General features: G+C 37.3%; 1 protein-coding gene across 2 annotated transcripts in view; it reads right to left on the reverse strand.

The window, feature by feature from the left end:
• Positions 1-25,293, reverse strand: part of TLL1 (tolloid like 1) — a 74,374-nt gene that overhangs the window by 27,465 nt on the left and 21,616 nt on the right. For both annotated transcript variants that reach the window (XM_075149382.1, XM_075149381.1), the window contains exons 7-12: positions 18,508-18,623; positions 11,110-11,212; positions 9,570-9,686; positions 8,356-8,501; positions 2,176-2,371; positions 615-740 (exon numbers count right to left, since the gene is read on the reverse strand). In XM_075149382.1, the coding sequence (XP_075005483.1) occupies positions 615-740; positions 2,176-2,371; positions 8,356-8,501; positions 9,570-9,686; positions 11,110-11,212; positions 18,508-18,623 (804 nt within the window). The remainder of the gene's footprint in view (positions 1-614; positions 741-2,175; positions 2,372-8,355; positions 8,502-9,569; positions 9,687-11,109; positions 11,213-18,507; positions 18,624-25,293) is intronic.

A 25,293-nucleotide genomic window follows, 5' to 3' on the forward strand; every position in this document is an offset into this window, starting at 1 on the left:
TGCAAATCTCAGTCCAATCCTATGTTTGCCCAATCTTCCACTTATCATGTTTTTATTTCTCCAAATGATTATTTGAACACGCTTTGCTCACCCCGAAAAGTAGAATTTGTTTCCAGCAACAAAAGTCCACAATCTGACTGGGAGTGGGGAGGATTTCTCTGAGCTTTGAGCTAGAATAAAGGATCCTGCTCTTCATACCTGCCAGCTTCCCAGTCACACCCCGGTCAGAGGTGGTCGTTTAAATACGCCACTTCTGAGGCAGTGGCACATTGCTCTGCTGATAATTGTCTCCTTATGCATGGCGGGAGACTTTGCTTTAATGAGTATGAATAATGTAACAAGCAGTTTGGGAAGGTAGGAAGTCCTGCTTTGCATTGCTCCCAATCAACTAACAGCAAAACCTGTAAAGTTAAATTAGTGACGGATCAGATGAAGAGGACTGCTGCGGACAGACATTACTCTGGCACCACTACTTAAAAGGGAGCACTGGTTTTCCAGGTTGGGTTCCACAGATCTCACACTGCTAGGACAGAGCACGTGAAAGGTGTAGCATTTCATTCAAGCGATGGCACTCTGTGAGCTTTAAAAGCCTGTAACACAGCAACACACTGTACCTTCACAACTCTTCTTGTCAGGACCAAGTTCATAGCCAGGATCACAGGCGCACTGGTAACTGCCCAGAGTATTTACACAGCGCTGCTCACAGCCACCATTGTCAGGTTTGGCACATTCATCTTCCTCTGCCAAGACAGGGAAGAATGCAAAAACATGTTAAATAATTACCTTCCTCAGCTGTTATTGCTGGACCAATATTAACCCAGAAAGCTGTATGCATGCCATTATAAGATGCACTACATAACACACTGTAGTTGCTGACTAGAGGATTTTCAAATGCTAAGGAGACCTGCAATGGAGAAAATAAAGATTTGTCCTTTGTGGGGTTTGGGTGGGGTTTTTTTACAACAATACCTACTGACAGCTGCAGAACTAATTTAAAGCACTTTGTGGGCAGCATACAATAATTCAGTAATCTAAAGGTTGTATAAAGTATTGAAAGAAAGATTGAAAATCCACAGCAGGGTCACTTGAAGGGCACTTTATCTCCTACAGAATCAATTTGTGCGTTATCCCAAATTCATACTCAAAAACAGATTAACAGAATCCTCAAATCCCAGGTTTTCATTCTGCTGATATTAGAGGGAACAAGATGCATCAGGGATGGGGGAGGGAAAGGAATAATGTAATATCTCTACTAGCTCTGAAGTACACCCATGAGATTCATTGTTAAAATATTCTTCAGATGTTGAAATATTGTTTCCTTACACCAGGACAAGTAATTCTTAGGAATAAAACAGAGCTCCCACTCTCCTGTCTACATCCTTCAAGGTTATAATTGCCTACAGTGAAAACTAACAGTTAGGGTGAGAAAAGCGCCAGCTTGTGGCTTTTCAAAAGAGCAAAAAGGTTCTCCTGGTGGTGTGACCTGTATTTCGGGTGTCACCATGGCCACACCGCTGCTAGTGGCTTTCACTGTGCCGTGGGCAGCACAGGGTAGGAATTACACCCTCCCCATGCACCGAATGCTGCTGGTATAGCTGCAGTTGTATGACACACACACCTACACCCCCACACCCCCCAAAACGGAAGGAAGACTGTGAAGCCATTGGTCACTACGATTTCTCAGCTGTTTTGTTTTATTTTTCTTGCTCACGGAAAGTAATAAATTCCTAAAGCAGCCTAATGTAGCAAACAGATTAGAAAAACCACAACATTTAGACAAAAGAAAAAAACCTTAACAGAAAAGAGCCATTTGTGATTATAGTATTTAACTTTATATGTGATAACACAATGTCAAAAAAGCCATTTTTTACAAGATAAGGTATGTTTCAAAGGTTTTTCAAAACTAAGCTGATTATTTGAACTTGAAGAGAGTAGGAAGTTGCACTGAATATGTCCCTTCATTCTTTGGACATATTTTACAAGGACATTCAAATACCTCTACTGTTTTGTTTTGATAAAATTGTATGGCCAAGTAAAAAATATGCTGGAGACAGTACAGAACTGATATTAGTAAAAATAGGTTGAGAAATATTTTTAATATCCTGTCATAATTTTTCTAGTACAAAAACAAGCGATAAGTAGTTCATAGCTCCCAAAATATGCTTTAACATTTACCTTTAAAAAAGTTAGCTGCAAATCCTGCTTTGTTAACGGTTCCATCAGAAACAAACTTCATCCACAGGGTATTAGAGGTAGATCTAATGTCTTCTGGCTTGTCATAGCCACAAAAGTGACCAATTAAAGGACTGTTCTCATTCGTTCCATCTCGAATTTCCAAGTAGTCATATGCACAGTTATCATGTCTTTCAATCTGTAAAAAATTATTTTTAAAGTGACCTATTTGAACTTGACCATAAATATCAAATATCAATCAGATAATAAACACAACAAACATTTTTCAAAGTTAAGGTTAGAGTTCTCTGTTTAGGGTTCAAACATCAGGAAGCTGAACAAGCATCACTGGACTGTTTTTAACTATACTTGTTTTCCTACAAGAAAAAATTGTTGAGCTGTTACACAGGACACAACAGTCTAACTGGAGAAAAGTAACTAAAAAAAGACACGCTCTTCTCTTAGCTTCTTAATGTTATGTCAGATTCCTACTCTGAGCTCAAGTAAAGTCTTCTTTTCTCATGTACACTCAAGTATACAAGATTAATGGTTCAACAGCTAGACAGGTCAGAAATATTAATTGGGTTTGAAATATTAAAAAGCTCAATTTTTATTAATATTAATAAGATTTTTAGACATTATCAACCTGTGCTATTTCAGGTGACGATCAATATTTTATTTTCTTCCTTTATTCTCAACAGAGTGCAAAATTTTGCTTTTATCACTACCTACTGATGCTGCAGGGTGACTGTAAAAAATTACAGTGCAGTAAGAAACTCTTAGAATTAGATCCAAACATCTGTAGAATTAGATCCAAACACACTTCTAAAATTATCAGCTCTTAAGTAGCCAACAGAACAGATGACAAAAAAAAAAATCATCATTATTTTTCTGCAGCTCATGTGTCTGGTTTCTGCTGCACGATTCCTGATTTCAGGCGTCTTCTTTTGACTTCCTGGGTCAATGAGTGAATCTTTGCCATAATGATGGAGAAACCTACTGAAACCAGAACAACTGAAAATGTCCCTCTCATTTAAGTGTCCTGCCAGATGACATCCAAACATAGACTAATATGTGAGTGGACGTGTGTGCATTTCTGCTTGGGTAGCAAGCCTTGTGCTCTTTAATTAATTGTATTTGCAGTGTCAGTCAGAGTGGGAATTGCACCAAAGAAGAAAGCAGTAGCAGCCCAAATATGATCCTATCTGGAGCCTAGATAATTTATGATGCCTGTCTTTATTGAGAGAGTCTCTCTCCCGACAGAATTAAAAACCCTCTTGACCTGGGTCATTTTACTGTAGGATTACTTCATGTTACTCAAGTAATACAGCATCTTAGTTGTAAAAGAATTAACTAAATCCAAGCATTCAAAAATAATTCCTGTAAGAAAACTATTGTTCAACTAAGTGGCTGAATCGTGAGGTAGGCTTAGGGATGGGGGGGTGGGACCACGCTCAGGGAGAAGGGGTTGGAGAAGCCTCAAATTTAGTTCAGGACATCCAAATTCTGTTAAAAATGACAAAGAAGTCAAAACCAAACCAAACCCAGAAAAATCCACATCTTCTCTCCGGACAGGGCTTTTCTGGCATGTGAGTGCACAGTTAGTACAAGTGGCTGCTGGTACACTGCTCTAATTGTGCATGACCAACACTAAGCTCAGTAACCACCACAGACTAAGGAGCTTTCATTTAGCACATTAGGATTTCTGCTTCTTTTATGTAAGAGGGAAAACTGGGGGAAGGGCGTGTTTGATTTTATTTCATTTTAATGGCATCAAAATATGGCACTTGCACACAAAATTTGTCTGTCGTCTTTCCAACTTTCCAATTCTTCAGGCATTTACATATGTAATTTTCTCCCACTCACTTCTCTGGCACAATCCATATTGCCATTTACTGTAATTTCTTAGCTGTTTGCTCAGAAATTGCTTTGGGCCAGAGTTTGGGAAATGAGTGAGAAAAGTCAGGAAGATCTGGGGTGCAACAATCTATTGCTGACTTCAATGGCAATTGTATATTTACAACTAATGTGGTCAGGCATGTGTCTACCTGAGCACTGATAAGGTTTTGACACTGTAATACCAATTCCAAATTTTCATTAATCTAAATAATAAAGTTTAAACACATGACATCATATTCCAGTTTGAAACAGTCTGCCTTGTTATCTCAGTAAAAATCATATTGCACTCTGATGTAGAAAGTAGTGACCTGGTCCAAAGCCCACTAACATCAGTGAAGGAATTGTCTATTTTCCACATGTCTGTGGACATTTTACTACTCAAGACTTTTAATTAATGTCTGTTTTTTCCATGTTTCCATGTTCTATGGGGCAATATGGAAATTATGATTTTTCACAGGCCAAGTGCAGCTCTGAGTTACACGTACCAATTTCCCATTGAGGTAAATTGTTAGTTTCTTTTCAGAGAACCACTGTATTTTTGGTAGAAGACAACAGCTAAAAATACATTTTGTATAGCAGTAAGTTGGAAAACTTCCTAAGACTATAAAAATGAACCAACTTACAAAGTGCTATTGATTTTCAATAAAACAATTCGAAAGGTGGCCATTCTACCATATTAATTTATTTTTAGTGTACTACTACTGCAAGTGATGCCATTATTATTATCAATATTATTATATTAAGGGATTAAATCGTTACACCTATATATAAACTAAAAGATAAGTATTGTGTTTTTGAGAAATGATTATTGATGTTAAGACACTTGGTAACCAATGAGAAAGAACTAGTATAAAATGTGCTTTGCTTATCTGTACCTCAGGTTTTAAGATGTCATGATACTGTCATCTGGGAATGCTGCCATACAAAGATCTACTACACTTGCAATAGTCTTTTATTCTTCCTACTACAAGGGTAGAAAATCTCCTCAAGTTAATGAAAGGACTCCCAGTGAGTTTATAGTTGTAACTGGACTGATCCTGCAAACCTTATTTACAGGAGCATTAAAATTTCACAAGACTGATATTACATATGGATGAGAAGAAATATGCAAAATGTTAGCAAATGCAAAAAAGCATAAATAAACAGGTTTTACAGAAAAATGCATTGCTTATAGGAGAATGAAAGATACCGTCGGCTCCTGAAGGCCTTGGAGGAAACTCAGAATTTGAATGGCATTAGAGAACTAAGTTGAGAAAATGCCAGAAAAATTCTTAAGACAGGCACAAAAGCACAGGAAAGCACTAAGAAATCTCCTGGTGAAATGGAAAGCCAGAAATGTTCTCAACATCCATTCTCAAAAGAAAAGAAAATTCCTTGTACACAGTTTCAGTTTTGAAAAAAACAAACAATGACTTTAGACTAAAATATATTCGGTTAGAAATTCCAGACTACCTTTGTTTTGTAGCACTCCCCAAACAGAAAAAAAAAAAATATATATTTAAAAAAAAAAAAAAAGAAAAGAAAAGAGAAGAGAAGAGGCTGTGAAGAGCAAATCCGGCAGCAATCATATTTCAGGAGAAGTTTTCCAATTACTTTTTGTCATTGTTTATTTGTTGATAGAGTCGAATTCCAGTACAGGTAAAATATCCAACTCAAGTCATAGACTTTAGTCATAAAAGATGGGATTTATGCCTAGTGGAATCAGAAGATCAGATAAATTTTATTCCCTGACTTATGTAAAAATAATTTAAATGAACGCTATCTGCACAAAGATTAATAGGGCCACTCAAATGAGGAAGATTAATATGGCTCAGCTCTACAAATCCTCTGGATTCCTTAGCTGGTGAGACTGCGTGCCAACAAAAGTTCTTTCAAAAGAACTGCTAATTTTCAAAGAACAATATAATAAAGGTGACTATAACAATGAAGGAAAAAGATATAGTTACCAGTCCCAACATCTCTGCTGTCATCTAGATACTGGAAAGGGTAGCTGCCCATCAGGCAGCCAAATAAGAAAGGGTAATCCCACACTCAATGGAAAATGCGTTGCCCACAGCAGGCAAAACAAGATGACTCATTGATACAGTTTGAAATTCTCAGCTTCCCTAATGCTTTCATTTCAGAGTGAAGGTTATTTATACAGTTATTTTTTCTAGCATTACATATGGATAATGAGAATTCCTCTTACTTAACTGTACCTTTCAAAGGACAGAGAAGTAATTTTCTCATGAATATGCTGCAATAACTCTTTGGCCTGACATTTACTTTTTTTGATCTCAGCTGGCACGAAGAACTGTGATTTTTAAACAACTTTTTGTTTTACTGGGCAGTGCACCAAGGATTCAGTCCAGAGAGGGACTTAGTATCAAAAAACAGAACACCTACGTTCAGGCGCTTGGACCTGAAATGGAAATCAGACCCAATGGTGAAAGTCTAGGCAAGGCACTTCAGAGCAGTTTCCAAAGCAACTCTCACTCTCAGCGGGGAGCCCTGTGGACGAGCCAGTAAGAAACACCGCAAAGACAGATATAACAGCAGTCTTATGCCTTTCAGGGGCAGCTCATTTGGTGCTCAAGGGCATCTTGTCACTCTGGAATCCCAGCTCAGACTCTCCCCTGGAAAAGTATGTACCTTTCAAGTCCCTACTGTTGGAATTTTTTTTTTTTCCCTTCTCTCAAAACACATCTAAGCAGAGGCACTAACTTGAGACTACCACTCAACTATACTTCTGCTCAATTTCCTCTTTCTTCTTATGAGGTGTCAGTCCACATGTTTCACCTCTAGAGAGTGCCATAATACTAAATAATCTGGGGGAAAAACGACATTTCTTCTTACAGCCTTAACCACTAGCCTACTAAATTGTGCTCTCATTTGCTGGTCCTTTGCTTCTTATTATTTTCTATGTGGTGAGGCACGAACATGCCATCTTCACACTTGCAAATAGTCCATAACTTGGTGATTATCAAAAGGTCCTGAAAGATGAGATGGAAGTTTGATTCTCCCAGGGTGATATTGAACTGGGGTCAGTTCAAGCGATAATGTACCGTCCACATAGACCAACGCTGAGTATCTGCATGGATATCAAATACTGTGGCAAGTCTCTTATGCAGAGGCATAGTGCCATTTTTCTTGGAATCACACTAAAAAATACTGAGCACCAATGGCAGACTAGAAAAGCTCTGCATCTAGACAGTAAATTGTATAAAGTTACCAAAACCATTGTTCATTTGCAACAGTGCTTAAAAAGAGAGACTGACATACTATGTTAAGTAATCTTGAGCGAGGCCATGGAGAGTCTGAATGGCATTTGGAAAACTCTTTGGGCAGGAAGAGCTGATCTTGTCTGCACTAGACCCAACATGAATTCAGGATACAAAAAAGGGAAAATGAATTAGAATCTGTGAAATTATTAAAATTTCCATTGTTTATACTCATAATTACTGATGAAGTCCCAAACCCTTGTGATATCCTGCTCAGACCTTTAATCAGTCATAGCAAAAATGTACCATACCCTTGAAGTCTGTGTGTTAGACTAAAATTATAGCTTGGAAATTATATCCATATTTACTATACCTGTGTTTATTTCTATGTGCACCATAAAGCCCAAAAGATTAGATTTTAAAAAAGAGCATTCTTCATGTCATTACTGCTGAAGCATATGCAAATAAAACAAGTGAACTCAAAGTATGTTACTAAATTTATCTACAAACTTCAAGCCAGTATATCGTGTATGCATAAAAAAGACATATGAAATATTATTTTTCTTTGTTATACAATAGTTTACCACTGTTTAGCAATGTTATACACAGACATATGTACACTAAAGAGACGCAAGTATGACTCACCATGGCTTTTTTCTTCCCTCTCTAAATATAGGTTTGTAAACCGAAAACTTTTTTTTTCTTTCTTCTCAAAACAGAAGCCAAAAACCACAGTAGTTTCTTTCCAGATAGACATTCTTTTTTAACAATAAGATTTAGCAAAGAAAAAAAATCGCAATTATTTACCAGAATATTAAAACAGCCTTGCTGAACTGGATTATGCATTTGCTAAACTGCGACTCTTTAAACATTCTAATTCAAATAGCATAGAAAACATGAAAAACTTTAATCTTCTTGAAAATTTCTGCAGAAAGGAAGGTTTCATGGAGAGTAGAATTGGATTCTGGAGCTTATTTTTCATAGAGAATTCTTAAATTCATTCACAGGTTTAATGAGGATTCCCTTACATGTCACTGTCACTTATCTACCAGATGCTTTTCTGAGATCAGTTAAAAGCTTTTACCTCAAATGCTTGAAAGGTTAATCCTACATTGTAGTTTTCTGACACTGTTATTTTCCACACGCATTCTTTCATTGGTCTGTAGTCATCAGGATAATTGGGAGATTGGATCTGGCCTTCATTTTTGTGGATTTCACCTCCACAGATAGCTGATAAAAGCATAAAATTCTTATTGTCAGTAATGACATTTTCTATTCCCCACGCCCAAGCTGAATAAAATAATGATAAGATTTAAAAATAATGATAAGATTACTTTTTAAAAATAATGATAAGATTACTCTGGAGAAGACTTAAAAAGTCTACCAAGGACAATTTATTGAAAAAACAATCCATTTAAACCACTATACATATTTCAGTTAGCGAATATAATTCAGCATTTCTAATAGCTCTAAATATGTCTACAGTGTTCAGGAAGACTTTGGACTCACAGATAATCTGAATCTATACATTTTACAGAATATATTTAAAAGGTCAAAATAATTCAATTTTACTTTTTGTTCGCCCTTGAAATATATTTAATAAACATTCTTCATTAATATTTATTATCCTTTAGAAAGAGACAAACGAGACTGAAATCTCATATTTTATAATGAACTATGCATTTTAACCCACAGTTTATCACTTCAAGCTTACACTGAATTTGAAGAAACAGCTAATATAAATTAAAAATATTTTCATGAAAAGTAAACGCGCTTCTCAGGTCCATACTGATAATCATATAAAGATCTGTGAATATCAGCTGAATCATACAATTTACTATCATAGATTCAATATTTAAGAAAACAGGCTCTATTTTAAACAGGTGAATGTTGACTTGCTAATATACTCAGTGTGGGGGAGTGTCTCTATTAAGTAATCCCAGACCACATGGAAAACTTAAATCAGATTTTTCTGAAGAATAAACAGAAACTACTCAAAGAAATCTTTCCACACACTAAGCACAAGAACATGCACATTTAGTTAATTAAACAACCGGTAAAAAATGCTTATAAATATTATCAGTGGTGTCCCTGGAAAAGAGGTCATCTGAAATTTGATCAGAAGAAGAGTTTCAAAATGTCCTGTCTAGTAAGTTAACACCTACTGTCTCTTTTAGTAATAACATACTGATTTCATTTTAGGTTATTTCTGACTTTTTTTTTTTTAAATATCCAAAGGTATCCGGTTAGTATTTTTCTTCCATAATCAAGTCATTTTTAATGCTGTAAGAGGCTTACCTTCATAAATTGCTGCAAAACCTTTCCCAACCCAGTTGCTGCTGCTGCGGAACTCGATCCACATCCTGCTGTCGGAGGATGCAAGGACTTCTGGCAGTTTGTCACCACAAAACCTGCCTAAAAACATGCAACCAGTAACTGCATTTTCTGCTGCCTCTGAAGCCAAATGCTGCAAACATTTATACAAGTGTTTAACATTATAAACAGGAGTAGCATAACCAACTCAGTGGAACTATTCACATGCTTATGGTTAAGCACATATGTTTCTGCAGATCAGGACCTAATACACAAAGATTTTATTATAAAACTTTCAGTACTTCTTTTCATTGCAGTCAGGCTCACAAGTCTAAGTATAAAACCTTAGTGGAATTAAGTAGAAAAAAATATTGTTATAGATTGTTTCTATACATACAAACCTGGGCATTTTGGAAGGGGAAAGTGAGTGCTAATCTTAAGAGAGGAACATAATCTCGGTCACAGTAATACCGCTCATTGTGTCTAAGGACAGAAGAGATTTAAAAACTAACATCCAAATGACCCTAGACTATACTATCCTCTTAAATTTAGCCTAGGTAGGTGAAATTTCTGTTATCTAGGTGATAGAGAAGGGAACAGGAGAAAAGGGTAACTACTGCCTGGTCTTGTTCTTTTTTTCTTTTCTTTTTAAGGCCAAGAAAATAGGCATTACTGTTAAAAATCTGTCCTCTGTATCTGCTTCCTTTTCTTTCTTTTTTGCTGTTTTTAAAGTGTGGCTCTTAGGACGCTAATGAATAGTTTTAGTCTTCATTCTAAAAACAACCACAAAACTGACCCACAAAGTTGGAGACTTTCATGTTTCCTATGGTCTGAAATCCCCAGTTTCAATCAGAGAAGATCACGGAATGTCAAACGAAGCCTCTGGGTTGGGCAGTGGCATTATGGGGTGTGAAATCTCCCCACCAACCCTCTGAATTAAGAAAAGGATGGTTGCAGCTTCCTGCATATTACTTGCAACTCTAAGATTTAATTCATTATTGCTTTGCATGTCTTTTCTCTGCGAGAGCAGGGAAGGACATGCAAAGAAAACTAGAAGTAATCTTCTATTCATAATATTAAAAGCACAGGAACAGAGATCATAAGTACAACTCTACAATGGGTGCTCTCAACCACAGTGCATGTGCTCATCACGTGTTCTATGGATTTCCCATCACATGCTCTACAGATTTGTCTGTATACTATTTCCCCATTTCTGTGAACAAAACTATGGCAACTTCATATTTCAATACCCATAAGCAAAGCAAAAAGTTGCACATTTTGTAGTTTTTACCTTTCCACACATGCAGCTGAGTAACAGCTAGCTGCAATGAAAGGAAGGCTTGAGGCTTGAAGTCAAATAAACGACTTATTTGAGGCCATTTAGAGTTTTTGCCCATCCCCTAGTTTAGTTACATTCTAGACACCTGAAAACCAAGAGGTTTGTTGTGGGTTCAACAGCAAGCAAGTCCACTGAACTGAATGAGTATGGTAACTATGGACAGTGCAGCATTCTACAGTTGCATACCAAGCAGAGGTGATTTTCTCCAGTAGCCATCTCTTACTTCAATATAGTCGTACCAACAGAGACTGCTCTTGTAAAGGTCCATGGTGGTGAAGTTTAAAACAATCTGCAATCAGAGGAGAACACCTAATTAAATCACGTGTGGTTAATACTAGAAAATGATCACACAACTTTCTGCAGAACTGAAGTCAGAGTGGTCATCTGTAACAGGATTTCAACTACTTAGACACTTAATTAACCTCTCCTCAATTATTTCTTATAGTAAGCAAAAGTTGTTTGGGAACATTAAAAGTTTTTTATTTAATCTTACATATTTGAGCAGATTCAAGACTCACTAGTCACATTTAATTGCTTACAGGGAGCTTTTCACTGAGAAATAAAAATTTGAGAACACTAATAAGGTAAAATAATGTGCTAATATAATTTTAAGTATGTTATTTGGTAATTTTCCTGCCAATTCCTCTTCCATTCCATTCTGACTATAATCGGCACTGACAACTGTAACAAAATATTTGTTGTTTTATCTTGGTTTGTGTTTCCTTCTACTACTGTTTTGACAAGATAATTTACTTTCAGACAAGTTAAATAATGACAACGGTGGACAGTAATGCTAAAAGCAGTATCACTAAAACAAATGGTACACAGTCCCTTAATGACTCTTAATCAAACTCAGAAATCTGAGTTCTGTGCATTTCTGGAACTTTTGAACTTGGACTCCCAATTTTACTGAGCACATCTGTAAATAGGCATATTTTCAATACTTAATATCAAACTACCCTAGACCATTACATTATCCCACTTTGGTTTAGAAATACTAATCCTAAACTGCCATAAACTTACACTTTTAACACAGGAATAGGATTCATCCTGGATCACAGGATGACACAATAGATACAGTTTGGACCCTGACTGACTGGGACAGTCTTACCATCATGTCCTGCAATTTCAGGGATATGACCAAACAAGAAGATTAAAAATCAGTCATATTTTGTATTATAAAATAATTTCCAATTCATACCCTTTCATCGGATTCAGGTATATTTGGAAAAAGAATTCATCTTCTTCCAAATCAGTTCCTCAGTGTAGATTAATAAATATTTCAACCTAACTAAAAATCTTCTTTATTCACATATGAGCATAAAAGTGGTTTTATTTTCAGCTTTGATCCTAGAAACTCACAATTGAAACCTGTTATTATAAAGCAAACATGAGTTGCTGCACAGTAGCAAATACCTCACACTGCAAAAATATACCTCCATGGCAGCCTACGAAGCAGCTGTGAGTGTCAGTTGAAAGGAGAGGAATTTACCCTTCGTCCAGCTGCAAGGAGGAAACATAACACCATAACTGGCACAATGGGCCCACATAGTCAGACGGGATGGTTTACTTCCATCTCCTCTGAAGGCACCACGTGTCTCTCCAACCACAACATAGTACAATATTAAACCAGAAAGGCAGAACTGTTTCAGACAGTTTAATTTCAAGAAGATAAAAATTATTAGCTATTGGAGGAAGCTAATTTAAAGATAACAGAAAGCTGAGTGGTTTGGATGTGTAGGTGGTAGAGAGTCATGGTAAAACTCTTCTCCAAACAATGTAAAATGGAGACAATCTTTCATAGCAAAACACTATGTGTTAGCAGGGGTTTTGCTTTCACTTACTTTCCACAAAAAATAACTAAGTGCATCCATATGAGCAATTACATTCTCAAAAATCTCTTTTGCTTTCAATGGAGAATGGGAAACTTTCTGACTTAATCTTAAAAGCTGTATCTTCCCCTATCCCCTAGTGCTGACACTACTGACTGTTTGGGTGGAAGACCAAACTCACAGGTGATTCTATTCATCTTTCACCTTTACTACCATGATGCCATGGGAAACAGAAAACCTCTGCAAGGCTGCACATAAAACCCAACAGCCAGAAGCCCTGTACAGTGAGGCACATTATGCTGGCAGCCACAGACTTGTGGGATGAAGGTATGGGACAATGAAGCATGCCAAGGACCAATAGTCATCAAATTATATTGTAGGCTTCCTTCCTGAGCTCAGAGATGAAAATGGACTAATCTGAAATCAGACATAATTGCTGTGCAATCCCTTCTCTTTGTTGCAATAGAATATATTTAAGGCTGAATATATTTAAGGAAAACATGTTCCTTATACTGAAAGGTTTGCAGTAATAGATATTCTAATATCTTGAACTATTTTTCAATATAGATAACCTTTCCCTGAACCTTGAAAAACAAAGCAAATTAAGTCCTAATGAAAAAAACAGTTTCAATTAATATCTTGTATTATGTAGATAGGGGATGTGTTCCTAAGCATGGAATTTAAAAAGATAATTAAACGCTCACCCATTTAATCATTCAGTGAATTGGAACAATAAAGAGTTTTTATATAGAAAATACAACAAATCAGTGCTTTTAAAGCTGGAGCAGGTAGGGAATTGAGTGGGGGTGGAAAGGAAGGAGTGTTGCTTGTGTCTTTTGGGAGGGTTTTTTGTTTTGTGAAAGCCAGTAAGCAAATCATTCAGACAGTCCGCTGTTGAACTCCAAGGATTTGAACTTCCAACTTTGAGACATCCAAGGTTTGATTCTAGATTTCCTATATCTCTGCAAGTTCTGTGAGCTAGACTTTAAAACTCCTTTCCCATTTCAGATGTGGCTAGTCAGGTTAAGTAGAACAAATTTCAACAGCAGTGGGACAAGTGGAATGATTCAGGTAAGCACAGCACACACTTTGGACGCACTCTCGGCAGAGCAAGCACTACAATCTTGAAGATAACCTCTGTCCTCAGTCCAACTATTGAGCTACATGTCTCTTCAGATGGCTCTCATTTTTCCCTTGCCAGTTTTTCACCAGGGCCTTGGTGGAGAATTTTTTTTTTTTAATTTTGCAAAATAGGAAGAATGTTTTCTTTCCAATGTTACTGAGAAAACTGACAGATCCTTCAATGCCATACTACTCAATTTCCAGACTATTGCACTGTTTTACCTATAAATGGCATGCATCAAAGCATTCGTTGATCCTCTCAGCTGGCATTCACTAGGTTACTGTGGTTGTGTTCATCCATATGCTCTCATGCTTCTTTTAGTCTAACTGCAGCACCGCACCTCCTGTTTCAACTTCCCTGTCTTATTTCCTAAATGCAGACTTCCCGTGCCATTCCTTCCCGGAAAGGGAACCTTACAACGCAACTCTTGGCTTTTGCCTACTGCTACACCTCTCAAACTTCTTGTAGCTTTTGTGCACCCTTTTCCAGACTGCTACACCTCTCAAACTTCTAGCTTAGGTGCACCCTTTCCCAGATGTCTAACCCACAGGGCATTTTGCCTTTACTATTCAGGCACTCCTTCAGCGATATGTACCGAAGAAATAAATGCACAAATATTATCAGAATTACAAAACTACCTACTTACCATGTTATTCTCCATGAGAAATATGTAAATCTGGCTAAAAGTACAATCATTCATATGCTTTCCTCTGCTTCAATTTTTTATTACATTTCCAAGTGCTATATGAATCTACCTCTGAGGATAGCAGAGAGGTCCTGTATATTCTCTCAGCAATGTATATTCACACAGCAATTCTGTCCGTCCTTTGCAGACTGTTTCTTCTTCAACTTGTCCTTCAAATAAAGAGGCCTCACCAACTACAAAATTTTTGTTCTTCTCTTCAGCTCATCCACTTTGCAATTCTGATTCCTTCTAAACCCTTACCTTCTTTTTTGCCTGAGTTTCTCAGACCATAGGTAGGTATCTCTGTTTGTATCTAGCCATACTTGAAAATCTTTCTGCCCTCAGCAGTCTCCTTATCTTTTTCCACCCATGCCCACCTCACCCCAGCTGTGCAGGCAGAAGGGTTCACAAGGGGGAGCCTTTTTCTCTGCCCAGATGAGATGCAGCTGGGTTAAGGTCAGGCTACCTTCCACAGCTGCTTAAGCTAACCCAGCTGGCTCTGTGGGAAGCAAGTTATGGAAGCCACATGCTATACCTTCTCCATTGGCTCAGTTGTGTAGAGCATAGAGGTCTCTCACCAGTCTAGCCACAAGTTTTCCATTTTCCATGACACAGCTGAAACATCAGACTTCTCTGTTTTCTGTTTGGAAATTTGCCTTTTTCCAAACCTTAGTTGCCAAGATAGAGTTGGGAAAAGGATGGTTTCAGTTAGGTGTGATCATGTCATTGTCTCAAAGTGCTGCTATCTAAATGGAAACCATTAAAATTTAATGAGCTCCCTCAATGGTCCCACCTTTGAAACTACATGAAATAACCTTCACAGCCTTTTCTCACTCTGACATGCCAAGGTATTTGATGATACAGCAATTCCTTAACATTGACCAGAATTCATTAGCTGTACATAGGCAGAACTCCCAATCTGTCACAGCATGATTTCTGGTCAGAAACCAAACAAGTATAAATATATTTAAGATTCTGATTTGCAATTCTGCAAAGTATTAAATAGAGCTACAGACAAGGCAGAGCTTGTTCAAGGGGACAGGATGGCTGAAAGTCTTCACAGGAAAAACAATCAATGGGTATTTGTCAGCACAGTTAAGGAATTATTGATTACACAGCAGATTCAATTATGCTACTGCAGCTTCAGAGAGAATATATCACACTTCCTACTGCCTGGGATGAGAAAGCACAAAATATATAGCAAACACCAGGTAGTACTAAGTTTTCTGCAGGTGGCATTTTTTCCCATATCAACCAAGGATTTATCTGTCCTATTTTATCATTCATGTAAAACATTAAGGAAAATTGGAAAGTACTGTAACCTATTCAAAAAGGTGAATTAAAAAAAACCCCACTGGCACAGTTGCAACTCCCTATGCCAACAAAATTTCTACACACCAGAAGGCGGGATTCGCCCTGGCAGAGAGCATATAGTATTACTAACACCATTCTCCCTCAGAGATTTTTCTGTGTATAGATATACTGAGTACAGCTGTTTACCATATAGTCCTAAATCTTGAGAGAAAGTAAAAGGTGAATGAACTGCCTTGTTTCAGTAATAGGGTCGCACACATTTTAGGTTGGGCTGGTAATTTATGATGCCTATCAATAAAAGGAATGCTGCAGCTAGTGCTTACCACCACAGTCCTGTCCTTCATTGAATTTCCTGCCATCAAAGATCGAAGTGTCTGTACTTGCAGAAAGCAGCATGTTTAGGATAGAAGTCCTCTAAACTATGCTCAAACAGCACAATGTTAAATCTCAATAAATAAGACACAAGAGCTAGACAATCTGGACTGATGCTTTTTCAGTTTATTTTTAGGTGACTAAAGTGCTCACTGACATTTCAGAACATGATGCGATGTACTTACATGTACTCTAACCTCCACGCAACATTCCTGACATCTATCAGAGTCAAAGCAGCAAACAAAGGAACAAAAATTTAAATATAATTTATTCTCCCTTTGTAAAGTGAATATGTTATCATCATTTACTGAGAAAATTTGGGATCAAGCATAATGTGTGTCCAAGGTACCGTGATATATGCATTAGTTAAGATTTAGACCTCATTTCTGCTATCTGCTATTCACATCAAGTACTTGCTGCAAATAGGATCCTTTATCTCAAGACAGACGATATGCTATGGGAATAGCACTGACAAAAGAAACTTTTTGACATTAGCACAAATATCATTTACTTCATTCTTGCTGAACTGTATGGAGACTACGAGAGCTGGAGGTCAGAACAGTGCCCTACAGACACGACTGTCACATCAAATTTCAATTAGAAAATTCTGTTTAGTCTTTTTCCCCATTTGGGGTTGGGGGTAAGATGGGAAGGGAGCCGGTGGTCTTACACTGCTGACTTCAAGACAGGGGCTTTCCCTGTACAGCTTTTGTACAGTATAATACAGCTCCAGTGGTGCTTACAATCTCAAGACATAATGGAATTACCAATATATTACAATTACACTAACGTCCACACAGAGACTTACACAAAGTTGGAGTATGCTATGAATGCTTAAGCATGACCATTTTCTAACTCATATATTAATATTGTTTTCAAAAGCCAATAATAATTGTAGATGAATACTACAATTTTTTAATTAATTTAACTGAGGAATAGAAAAGAAACCTATGCCACTTTTGTTGTTATCACAGCAGTGTCTAAGAAGCAACACAAAGAGTGGGGACATAAAATTACCTACCTAGATTAATTTGCATCTTTTGCGCAAACCTCCTCTTATTCATCTGTTTTCATTTGTTTTTCCCCTGCCAACCTGCAGAGCCACCCACGCCCTCCCAGCACAGAGCATGTTTATTTTTCCTCCTGTCTCTGGCTCTTGCCCAGAGGAGGGTAAATGCTTTCCAAATGTCTTTGCTTTCATCCCCCACAGTAGCAAATTCTCTTACAGCTCCTCGGGATCTATTAGCACATCAAGAACATATATTCTTGGTGTCTACCAGGACCCTGACCTGAAAGAAACACGGAATAAAGTAATCCATTCAGGAGAAAACTATGTCCAATAAGGAGCAGGACACAAAACTGACTGAAATATCTGGGGGCAAATGCTGGCTTTTCCTCGTTGGACTCTCCAGTACTGAGGCTGGTGCTAGGTTCTATATTTCAGTCTTTAGGCTGTATTTGACTACTTAATATCGGCCACTGCTTCTTGTAAAGAAACTTACATCTTTTTTTTTTCCTGCATATTTTGTCTCAAGTGAAATTTCCCATCGCTCCCTCTATCCTTATTTGTTTTGAGGCAGGCTAATATTTGAGCCAATAATTTAAAACAAGATTCAGCTAGCATGTTTTGAAAGGCACACAAGAAGAACAGGTTTTGCTTTCACTAGGATGGCACACTTCTCTCCCCAAACTTCTCTCACCATGCCAATTTTTCTCCCCCCCACTTTTTCCTAAAATTGATGCCCAGAAAGTGAAACTATATGCACTAGAACTGATACCAGGGAACACCTACAATGACACCTTATTTACCCCACATTATTACTGTTTCACTTTAGAAACATCTCATTCAACATACTAAGAGCTTCCTTAGGCAGAGCCCAGCTACCAGCCCCACACAGCTCAGGTTGCCCAAGCCCATGCTGGAGATGAGACCATTCAGGATCCTGAACTACCTCTTCCACCTTTACACCGAACCACCAACTCAATTAGGAGCCAGTTTTAAAGGGATTTCATGATGCAAACATGTAGTAGATTGAAATCATGTTTTCATTTCACATGGACAGCCACCAAATAGATGATGAGGTTCTAATGCCACAGACCAAAGTCAAGTCAATAGCACATAGTTCATGGTCCCGTTTTTTATGGTATACCATTGTTTTCAATAATTATGCGAGCTTAAACTTAAATGAAAAGCTAAAAACCGCAACATTTTATTTTTAAAATGCTATCTGTGTTTAGCTGAGGGAATGCAGAAATACCTTCTCCCCTGGAGTCACAGAGATTCTCCATATGCAGTGTGTGTAGGAAGGATAACCATTTGGAAATCCTGGAGAAGAAAAGTTGCCTGTAGATTCCTGTAGTGTTTCTCCACAGGCTGAAAGAAACAAAATACAGTAAAAATATAAAATTGAATGCGCCTAACAGAGAAAAATGCATCTTTCCAATATCTACTCAGAATACATTTAACTCACTGCAGATGCAGAATGGAAAACAGACTAGTTATTTTACAATTTATTCAAAACAATGATTTTAAGCCAGTCTGACATTCATTCCATTTTACACAGGAAGTTTTTCTTCCATGAACTCTTTCACTTGTGTGCTGTCTGCTGACATAACCAAAATTACAGCAGTCTTAAAAATGTCATTGCTGTCAATCAACTGCAAAATTATGCATATAACTTTACTTCAGTGAAAAAAAAAAGTTAGCCACACCCTTAGACACATCCTTTAAGAACAAAAACAAAAGTAAAACAGAAGCTGGCACAGCATGATTGGCACCATACCGGAATTTCGTCAGTGGTTTCATTTAATTTAGTACTTTGTCCACATGAGAGACTGATCTGACCTAAACTCACTCATTTATATTGTTATAGAAAACTAAACCCTATATTCAACAAAATCTCTTGCAACAGTGATTTGTAGAGATATGAGTAATAAAGCAAAGCAAATGTAAAGTCCTGAAATACCAAAGGCTTTTATATTCTCTATTATTGAAGCTTTTAGCACCCATATCTCACCTGTCAGTCATGCTACTAGCTGCTGGCGGACTGGTTAATAATTCCTCTTCACACTAAAATATAGCATTGGAAGATCTTGCCATTCTCCAGCACTAAAACTGATTCTGGTGGGGTGTCACACCTCAGTCAATCATCTTTTTTGACCTTAATCAAGTTGTTTCAGCCACTGATTTTGCAGGTGTGATACGAGAGATGTGAATTTGAGAATATTATCCCATGACTGACAGTGTAATCAGATCTGCAGTGCCTTCAAATTACAGTGCTACCACTGCCAGCAGGTGAACTACTGTATCATCAAAACCTCAATGAATTATAAATGATCTGGAAAATCCTTAAATAAAAGGGGACAAAGGAAGAGATTGTTTATGACAAAGACAGACAACACAGCTGTAAAGGCTGTCTTGTTAAAATGTGTCTAAGATGTAATCTGACAACTACACTGTAATATCAGACATAAGCTACATTCAAGGCATTAAACATGCTCTCTGACACTGAAATGGTTCTTGTGATGAGGAGAGAAGAGAAAGATTGGTGCAGCCCCTAAAAAATTTAATGGCTAAAGTCACTGTCACTGTGTTCTTTAGGAATGAAACAGGGGAAAAAAAAATCTTTTCCTCCCCTCATTTAAAAAAAGTGGTTTTATCTTTAAAAAATTGTGGCAGGCAGCCACAGCAAATGACACATACACAAAAGGTATTCAGTGCTAAATAATTATTTCTGTACAAAGCCTTTTCAGTGAAAATGCTATATCCATAATTAACCACAATTTATTTTTAACACAGCGATGAATGCAAACTTAAATAAATTGCAGGGTACTGTACTGGGTTCCCCCAGCGCTACTGAACTGTATCGTAGCTTACAGCGTATATGTAAAGCACCTAAGAGAAGGCCCAGAGTAAAATTGTAGTCTTGTACAGGAGTAGAGGAAAGCAGAGTCCAGAGAGGAGATGCCCCGCATAGCAGGTGCACACACGACTCAGGAGAGCTGTGAAGATCAGAGTATTCTGCTCACCGCTTTTAGAGCCCTCTCCTGTTCTTCCCCCCATGAAGGGCTTCATTGACACTACATTGCATGAGTGTACTCTCACAAGGCATACAACTATATTTCAAGCTTTAGTACATCTTCTGTTTGCTCTAGCTATAACTATTTCACCAACACTACAGTTACTAAGCAAGTCTTGAGCAGATGACATACACACATGATGGAGAATGCCACTTGTCCAATCTTTTCTGCTCACATTGTATTTTTTCAGTTAACTGTAACTTCGACTCACAAATATTGATTATGAAGTCATGCAATGCGCATAACCACATAATGTAAAGCATGTAAGCAAACAAAATGCTATGAAGTATGTGGGACATACAAGATGTCAGTTCAAATGCAGCCCTGCAGTTAGTAAGAGGAGAGGAGGAAGACCCTGGCATATCTACCCCTTATTCTATTAAAATCCCTAAACTACCCCATTATAAAAGTAAACTAACACATCAATGAATTAAGCATAATAGCTTTACGTTTTTGAAAACATTTCAGAATTTTTCTCTCTTATACAGAGTGCAGGATTATTTTCTCCAGAATATTAATAACACTCCATGCTCCATATACAGAAGTTGTATATAGCCTTAAAACTATGAATTTTAAGTTGGAAAAGCTGCCATGGAACATTTTCTTTTTCTAGGAATTATAGAATAAAGCTATTAATCCAACAATTTAACTTATATCCACATTAAATGTCTGGGAGCTCTCTGCCAAATCAAAATTTTCATCAATATTTCTGAATTTAAGGAAAACATAAAAAAATTGTAATTGGATAACTTCTACTAAGAATTAACACAATTAGAATTTATAAAATACGTTTGGGCTTTATGTTTTTCACCGTATTTACCATTTAATTTAAAATTCCTGGTTACTCAAGGGAACTGTAACAAGAACAGTTTATACCAATCAAGAGTTGAATTAATTATCTATGGATCTGAGTTCCAGGCTGGCTTCCAGAGCACTGTAGATAGGGTGATATTTGGGCATTTCTTGTTTAAAAGCATATTTCTCTGCCATCGGTCAATGGTAATTGAAACAGTTAAAATTCTATCACCAGAGAATGTAAGGGTTTTCTCTGTAATTGGACTGTGGCAACTACAGTATTCGTGATTAGGCTTATAAAATAGTATATTATAAACATTTTACCATGTGACGGTCCATTAGTAATGGAGTCCACTTTGGGAAAGAAATGTAGAAGTAAAATGAGTGGTAAGGGCCACTTATTTAAATTTTCTAGGAACTAATCTTAGTATTTTTCATGTTAGAAGAAATTAACTACAACTTCAATCTTATACACCTCTGCTTTATAAAGCATTTGTACATTTTTATTCCATTGTTAATCATTAACTCTGCCAATGTTTCCTCTGATGCTTTTTTCCCCCCCTCTCAAATGTCATGCCTTTTATCAATTTTACTAGGCTAGACCACTTGCAGAAATGCCACTTTAGCTCTGCACACACACACTCTCCAACAAAAAAAACCAAAACAACAATCTCCTCTCTGTTTTACAGCTTGAGAAGGTTAAATTTCTGATAAGGTTTTCTGCAGTAAGGAAAGGGAAACTATTTTTGCTTCTCCTTGTAAAGAAGATTAGCAATGGGTGCAGCCAGCAGGTGGATTATATGCTTATACAAAGCAATTGCTACCAGTGAACTCTACGGCAGCGTTTAATTACACAGCCTGTGTATAACACCTTCGGGGCTGTCCTACGCACACGGTCAAGTTCCATTAAGGATTATAGTGAAATCTGCAAATGACAAAGCCCAGATCCTCCAAGACACTTAGGGAACCAACTCTCCTTCCTTTGTCCATAGCCCTAGCAAATATATACTGTCATATATGGCTAATTTAAGCTTACGCTTTTCCAAAGAGAATTAAGATCTTTAATACTTTTTACTTAGACCCAAGTCGAGTATATGTATAGACCCACCTACACATATATGGCATATATAGCTGTCACAGAGCCCTAAAAATATCTGGTGCTGCTAATGTGCTTGTTAAACCAAAAACTTAAATCAGTTTACTACAACTCAGTGTCTTACTGTTGACTTGATTCCCCTTTATAGTTATAGGGAAACAATCTTAATCTAAAAACCTTAACCCTCCTTATATAGTGAATAAAGGCTGACTTCTGAACGTGAACACTCTTTTCTAATCTAATAGAGACGGGAGCAAGTTAAACGTCAAGAACAGCGAGAACAGCACAAAAAAGAGCCAGGCTAGCTATCCTTCATCCGCCTTCTTCAACACATACTGTCACAGACCCTGCCAATTTGGAAGTTTGCTGAACTTCTTCCATCCACCTTCTTTTCCTCTGAACAGCCTTCTCCTACCAGTCTGAGCCTCCTTTCCCATCCATTATTCAGTCCCACTCTACCCACTTATTTCTTGTCCTCTCTTTCTGCCTAACAGTATCCTTCTCCATTTCCCTTTCTTATTCTCTTGCTCCTATAAAACTACATATACATTTTAAATCAACTACAATTTCTATATAGAAGTATCAAGGTAGACCTGTTGAAATTTTAGTAGCTACACCAGAAGAAAACATATTTTATTACTCTGTTAGACAGTCTGTAAACCCTTGTAATACCTCCAGCCTTGAAGTTCAAGATCTGTTTCTCAAATGGCAAGACACTCAAACAAAGTTCAAAATAAGATTGCAGTGGAAGGACCCTCAATTTACTTGCTAGCTTTCTCCTTACTATTCTATCATGTAACAATGTCACTCAGTATTAAAATGTTACAGATCCCTACCAGCAACTATGTTTTCCTTTGACAAAAGTCCTAAGAAAAAGTTAAAAACAGGTCAACATTGCTGTTGCTAAGGCTGTTACTGGGAGCACTGAGTCCTGGCACTTACTCAGCTGATGAAAGACAGGTTATCAAATCTCATGCCTTGGCTTCACCAAGCTCAAAACTGTTTCTCGGTCACTAAGTCCTTTCCTGAATATCCCAATTAGCTAAAACAACCTGGGAGGCTCAGCTGCCTCCCTGCTGTGAGGATCAGCTGTATTCTCCAGCAGCCCTGAGCTCAACTTCATGTTCACGGGCCCCAGAAAATGCAGCAGGCTTCTTGGATCAGAAACTGCTTGCAGGAATAACTAGAACTCCAAACGAAACATGCACAATACCAAAAAATCCTTTACCAAAGAAGTGTGTATCTCTGGAAAATACTGATTTATTTAAGTTACTGTTTTCTGTATTTTCATTGTATCCCATTTAAGGTAACACAAATGAACACATGAAATAATGCAGATGTTATTCATGTTTGAAACATTCACGGCTATTTTATCATAAGCAGACATCATGATTAACATCTTTTATCTGAAATAGGAAATACAGCACACCTCCAAAACCAACACAGTGTCAGGGATTTTATTGCTGTGTACTACAATGATGACATGATTTTTTTCATAAAACCAAAAGCTTAATGTCTGAATTTTCAGTCTCACTATTTGCTGGAAAATTTATTAGATCACAAGTACCATGCAACTTTCAGAGAGTTGCTTGCTTTATTGGATGTTTAAGTTTGTGTTGTGTTATTCAGTTATACAGCTTCTGTTAAAAAATATTAACTGAAAAAAATAGCATGTTAAATAGCATGCTATTTAAAATTTCTAGCAAAACCTTCTGCCTTTTTCTCTCTCTCTCAAAACTCACTTTTTTTTATGGACTGGCTCATCTAAGTAAGGCTAAAAAACCAACGTCTTTTATCCCAAAGTTTGCGGAAGCGTAGCACCAGAAAAGGAGCATGATCCTGCAACCACCATTCATTTTTATTATCCCTCTGAAGTGTGTTCACCGGTGCTGCAAAAAATAACTTACTTTTACAGTGCACACTACTGCTGAACAGCCATGGTTTTACAATACTGTGAAACTAAATTTCAACAAGACTTTCAAGACATTGAAAGAAATGATAACTTATCATTACACATTTTCATGAATTGTATGAAAAGGACATTTTCTCTGAACATCTATTTGAACATTAGCTCACAAAGCACATTGCGTCTTTTTCAGTTGACTGAAAGTGCATGTTAGATTATTATATACACACTAAACAGCCTAGACTGTTTTTTTTTTCTTTCTTCGGTCAATGTGATCATAAGATACTAGCTACTTTCACAGATTTTTTGATTCTATAGACTATTTCTGTCTCCAAAATTTGTCTTTTATTAAAATAGATACATATTCTCTGTGTTTATGAAATTGTTGCTCTCTGTATACTTCTATTAGAAATAATGCTGCCAAGAAGAATGGCATTATTCAAGTACTTTCTATACCAAAAGGAAAGAGCAAAAATTATTCCAAAAGGAGCAGTTGTTAAAGAAAATACGTTAAAGTGGTTTCTCCTCTGGTAGGCCCAGAAACACTGTGCATGTTTCTCAGCATATATAGGAGATTATGATTCAGTGTACTTACAGCACAAAGGAAAAGCATAGTTCAGCTGTACAATGTACATCAAATGCACATCAGATGCCCCAGTTCTTCAGTAGATCCCACTGCTGCTGATACAAATCTGAAGCAGCTCCATCACTTCAGTCCTGATCCCTCTTTTTAGTCCTTCTGTATTGATCAAGTAGTAAAATGCAGCCACATATCTGACTTAAAACAGTTACTGAGACTTCATTTATTCCCATGAGGAGCAGGAGGGCTGTAAAACTTAAGTGGCACAGAGCTGGTACGTCTAGTCTCCCACAAGGACCTTGCTGGCAAATTCTGACTGAGAGATGGCACTTCTGAACTGCTTCAGTTTACACTAACGATTAAAACTGGTCTCAGCTGTAGCTAGAGCAAGGAACATAAAACCTGTTGCTTTGAGATTTCCACCACTTTGCCAGCACTTAGAGAAGAACTAGCACAAGAGAGCAACCACAGAGTTGACTCTGGGTTACTCCAGACTTGCTACTCATGCCTCTGAGACAGACAGCAACTCTACCCCAATGCTATTTTGAGATAAACCACTAATGTGCATTGAAATTATAGGATGCTAG

The sequence above is a fragment of the Calonectris borealis genome, chromosome 4, assembly GCF_964195595.1.
Source record: "Calonectris borealis chromosome 4, bCalBor7.hap1.2, whole genome shotgun sequence".
In the NCBI taxonomy this organism is placed as follows: domain Eukaryota; kingdom Metazoa; phylum Chordata; class Aves; order Procellariiformes; family Procellariidae; genus Calonectris; species Calonectris borealis.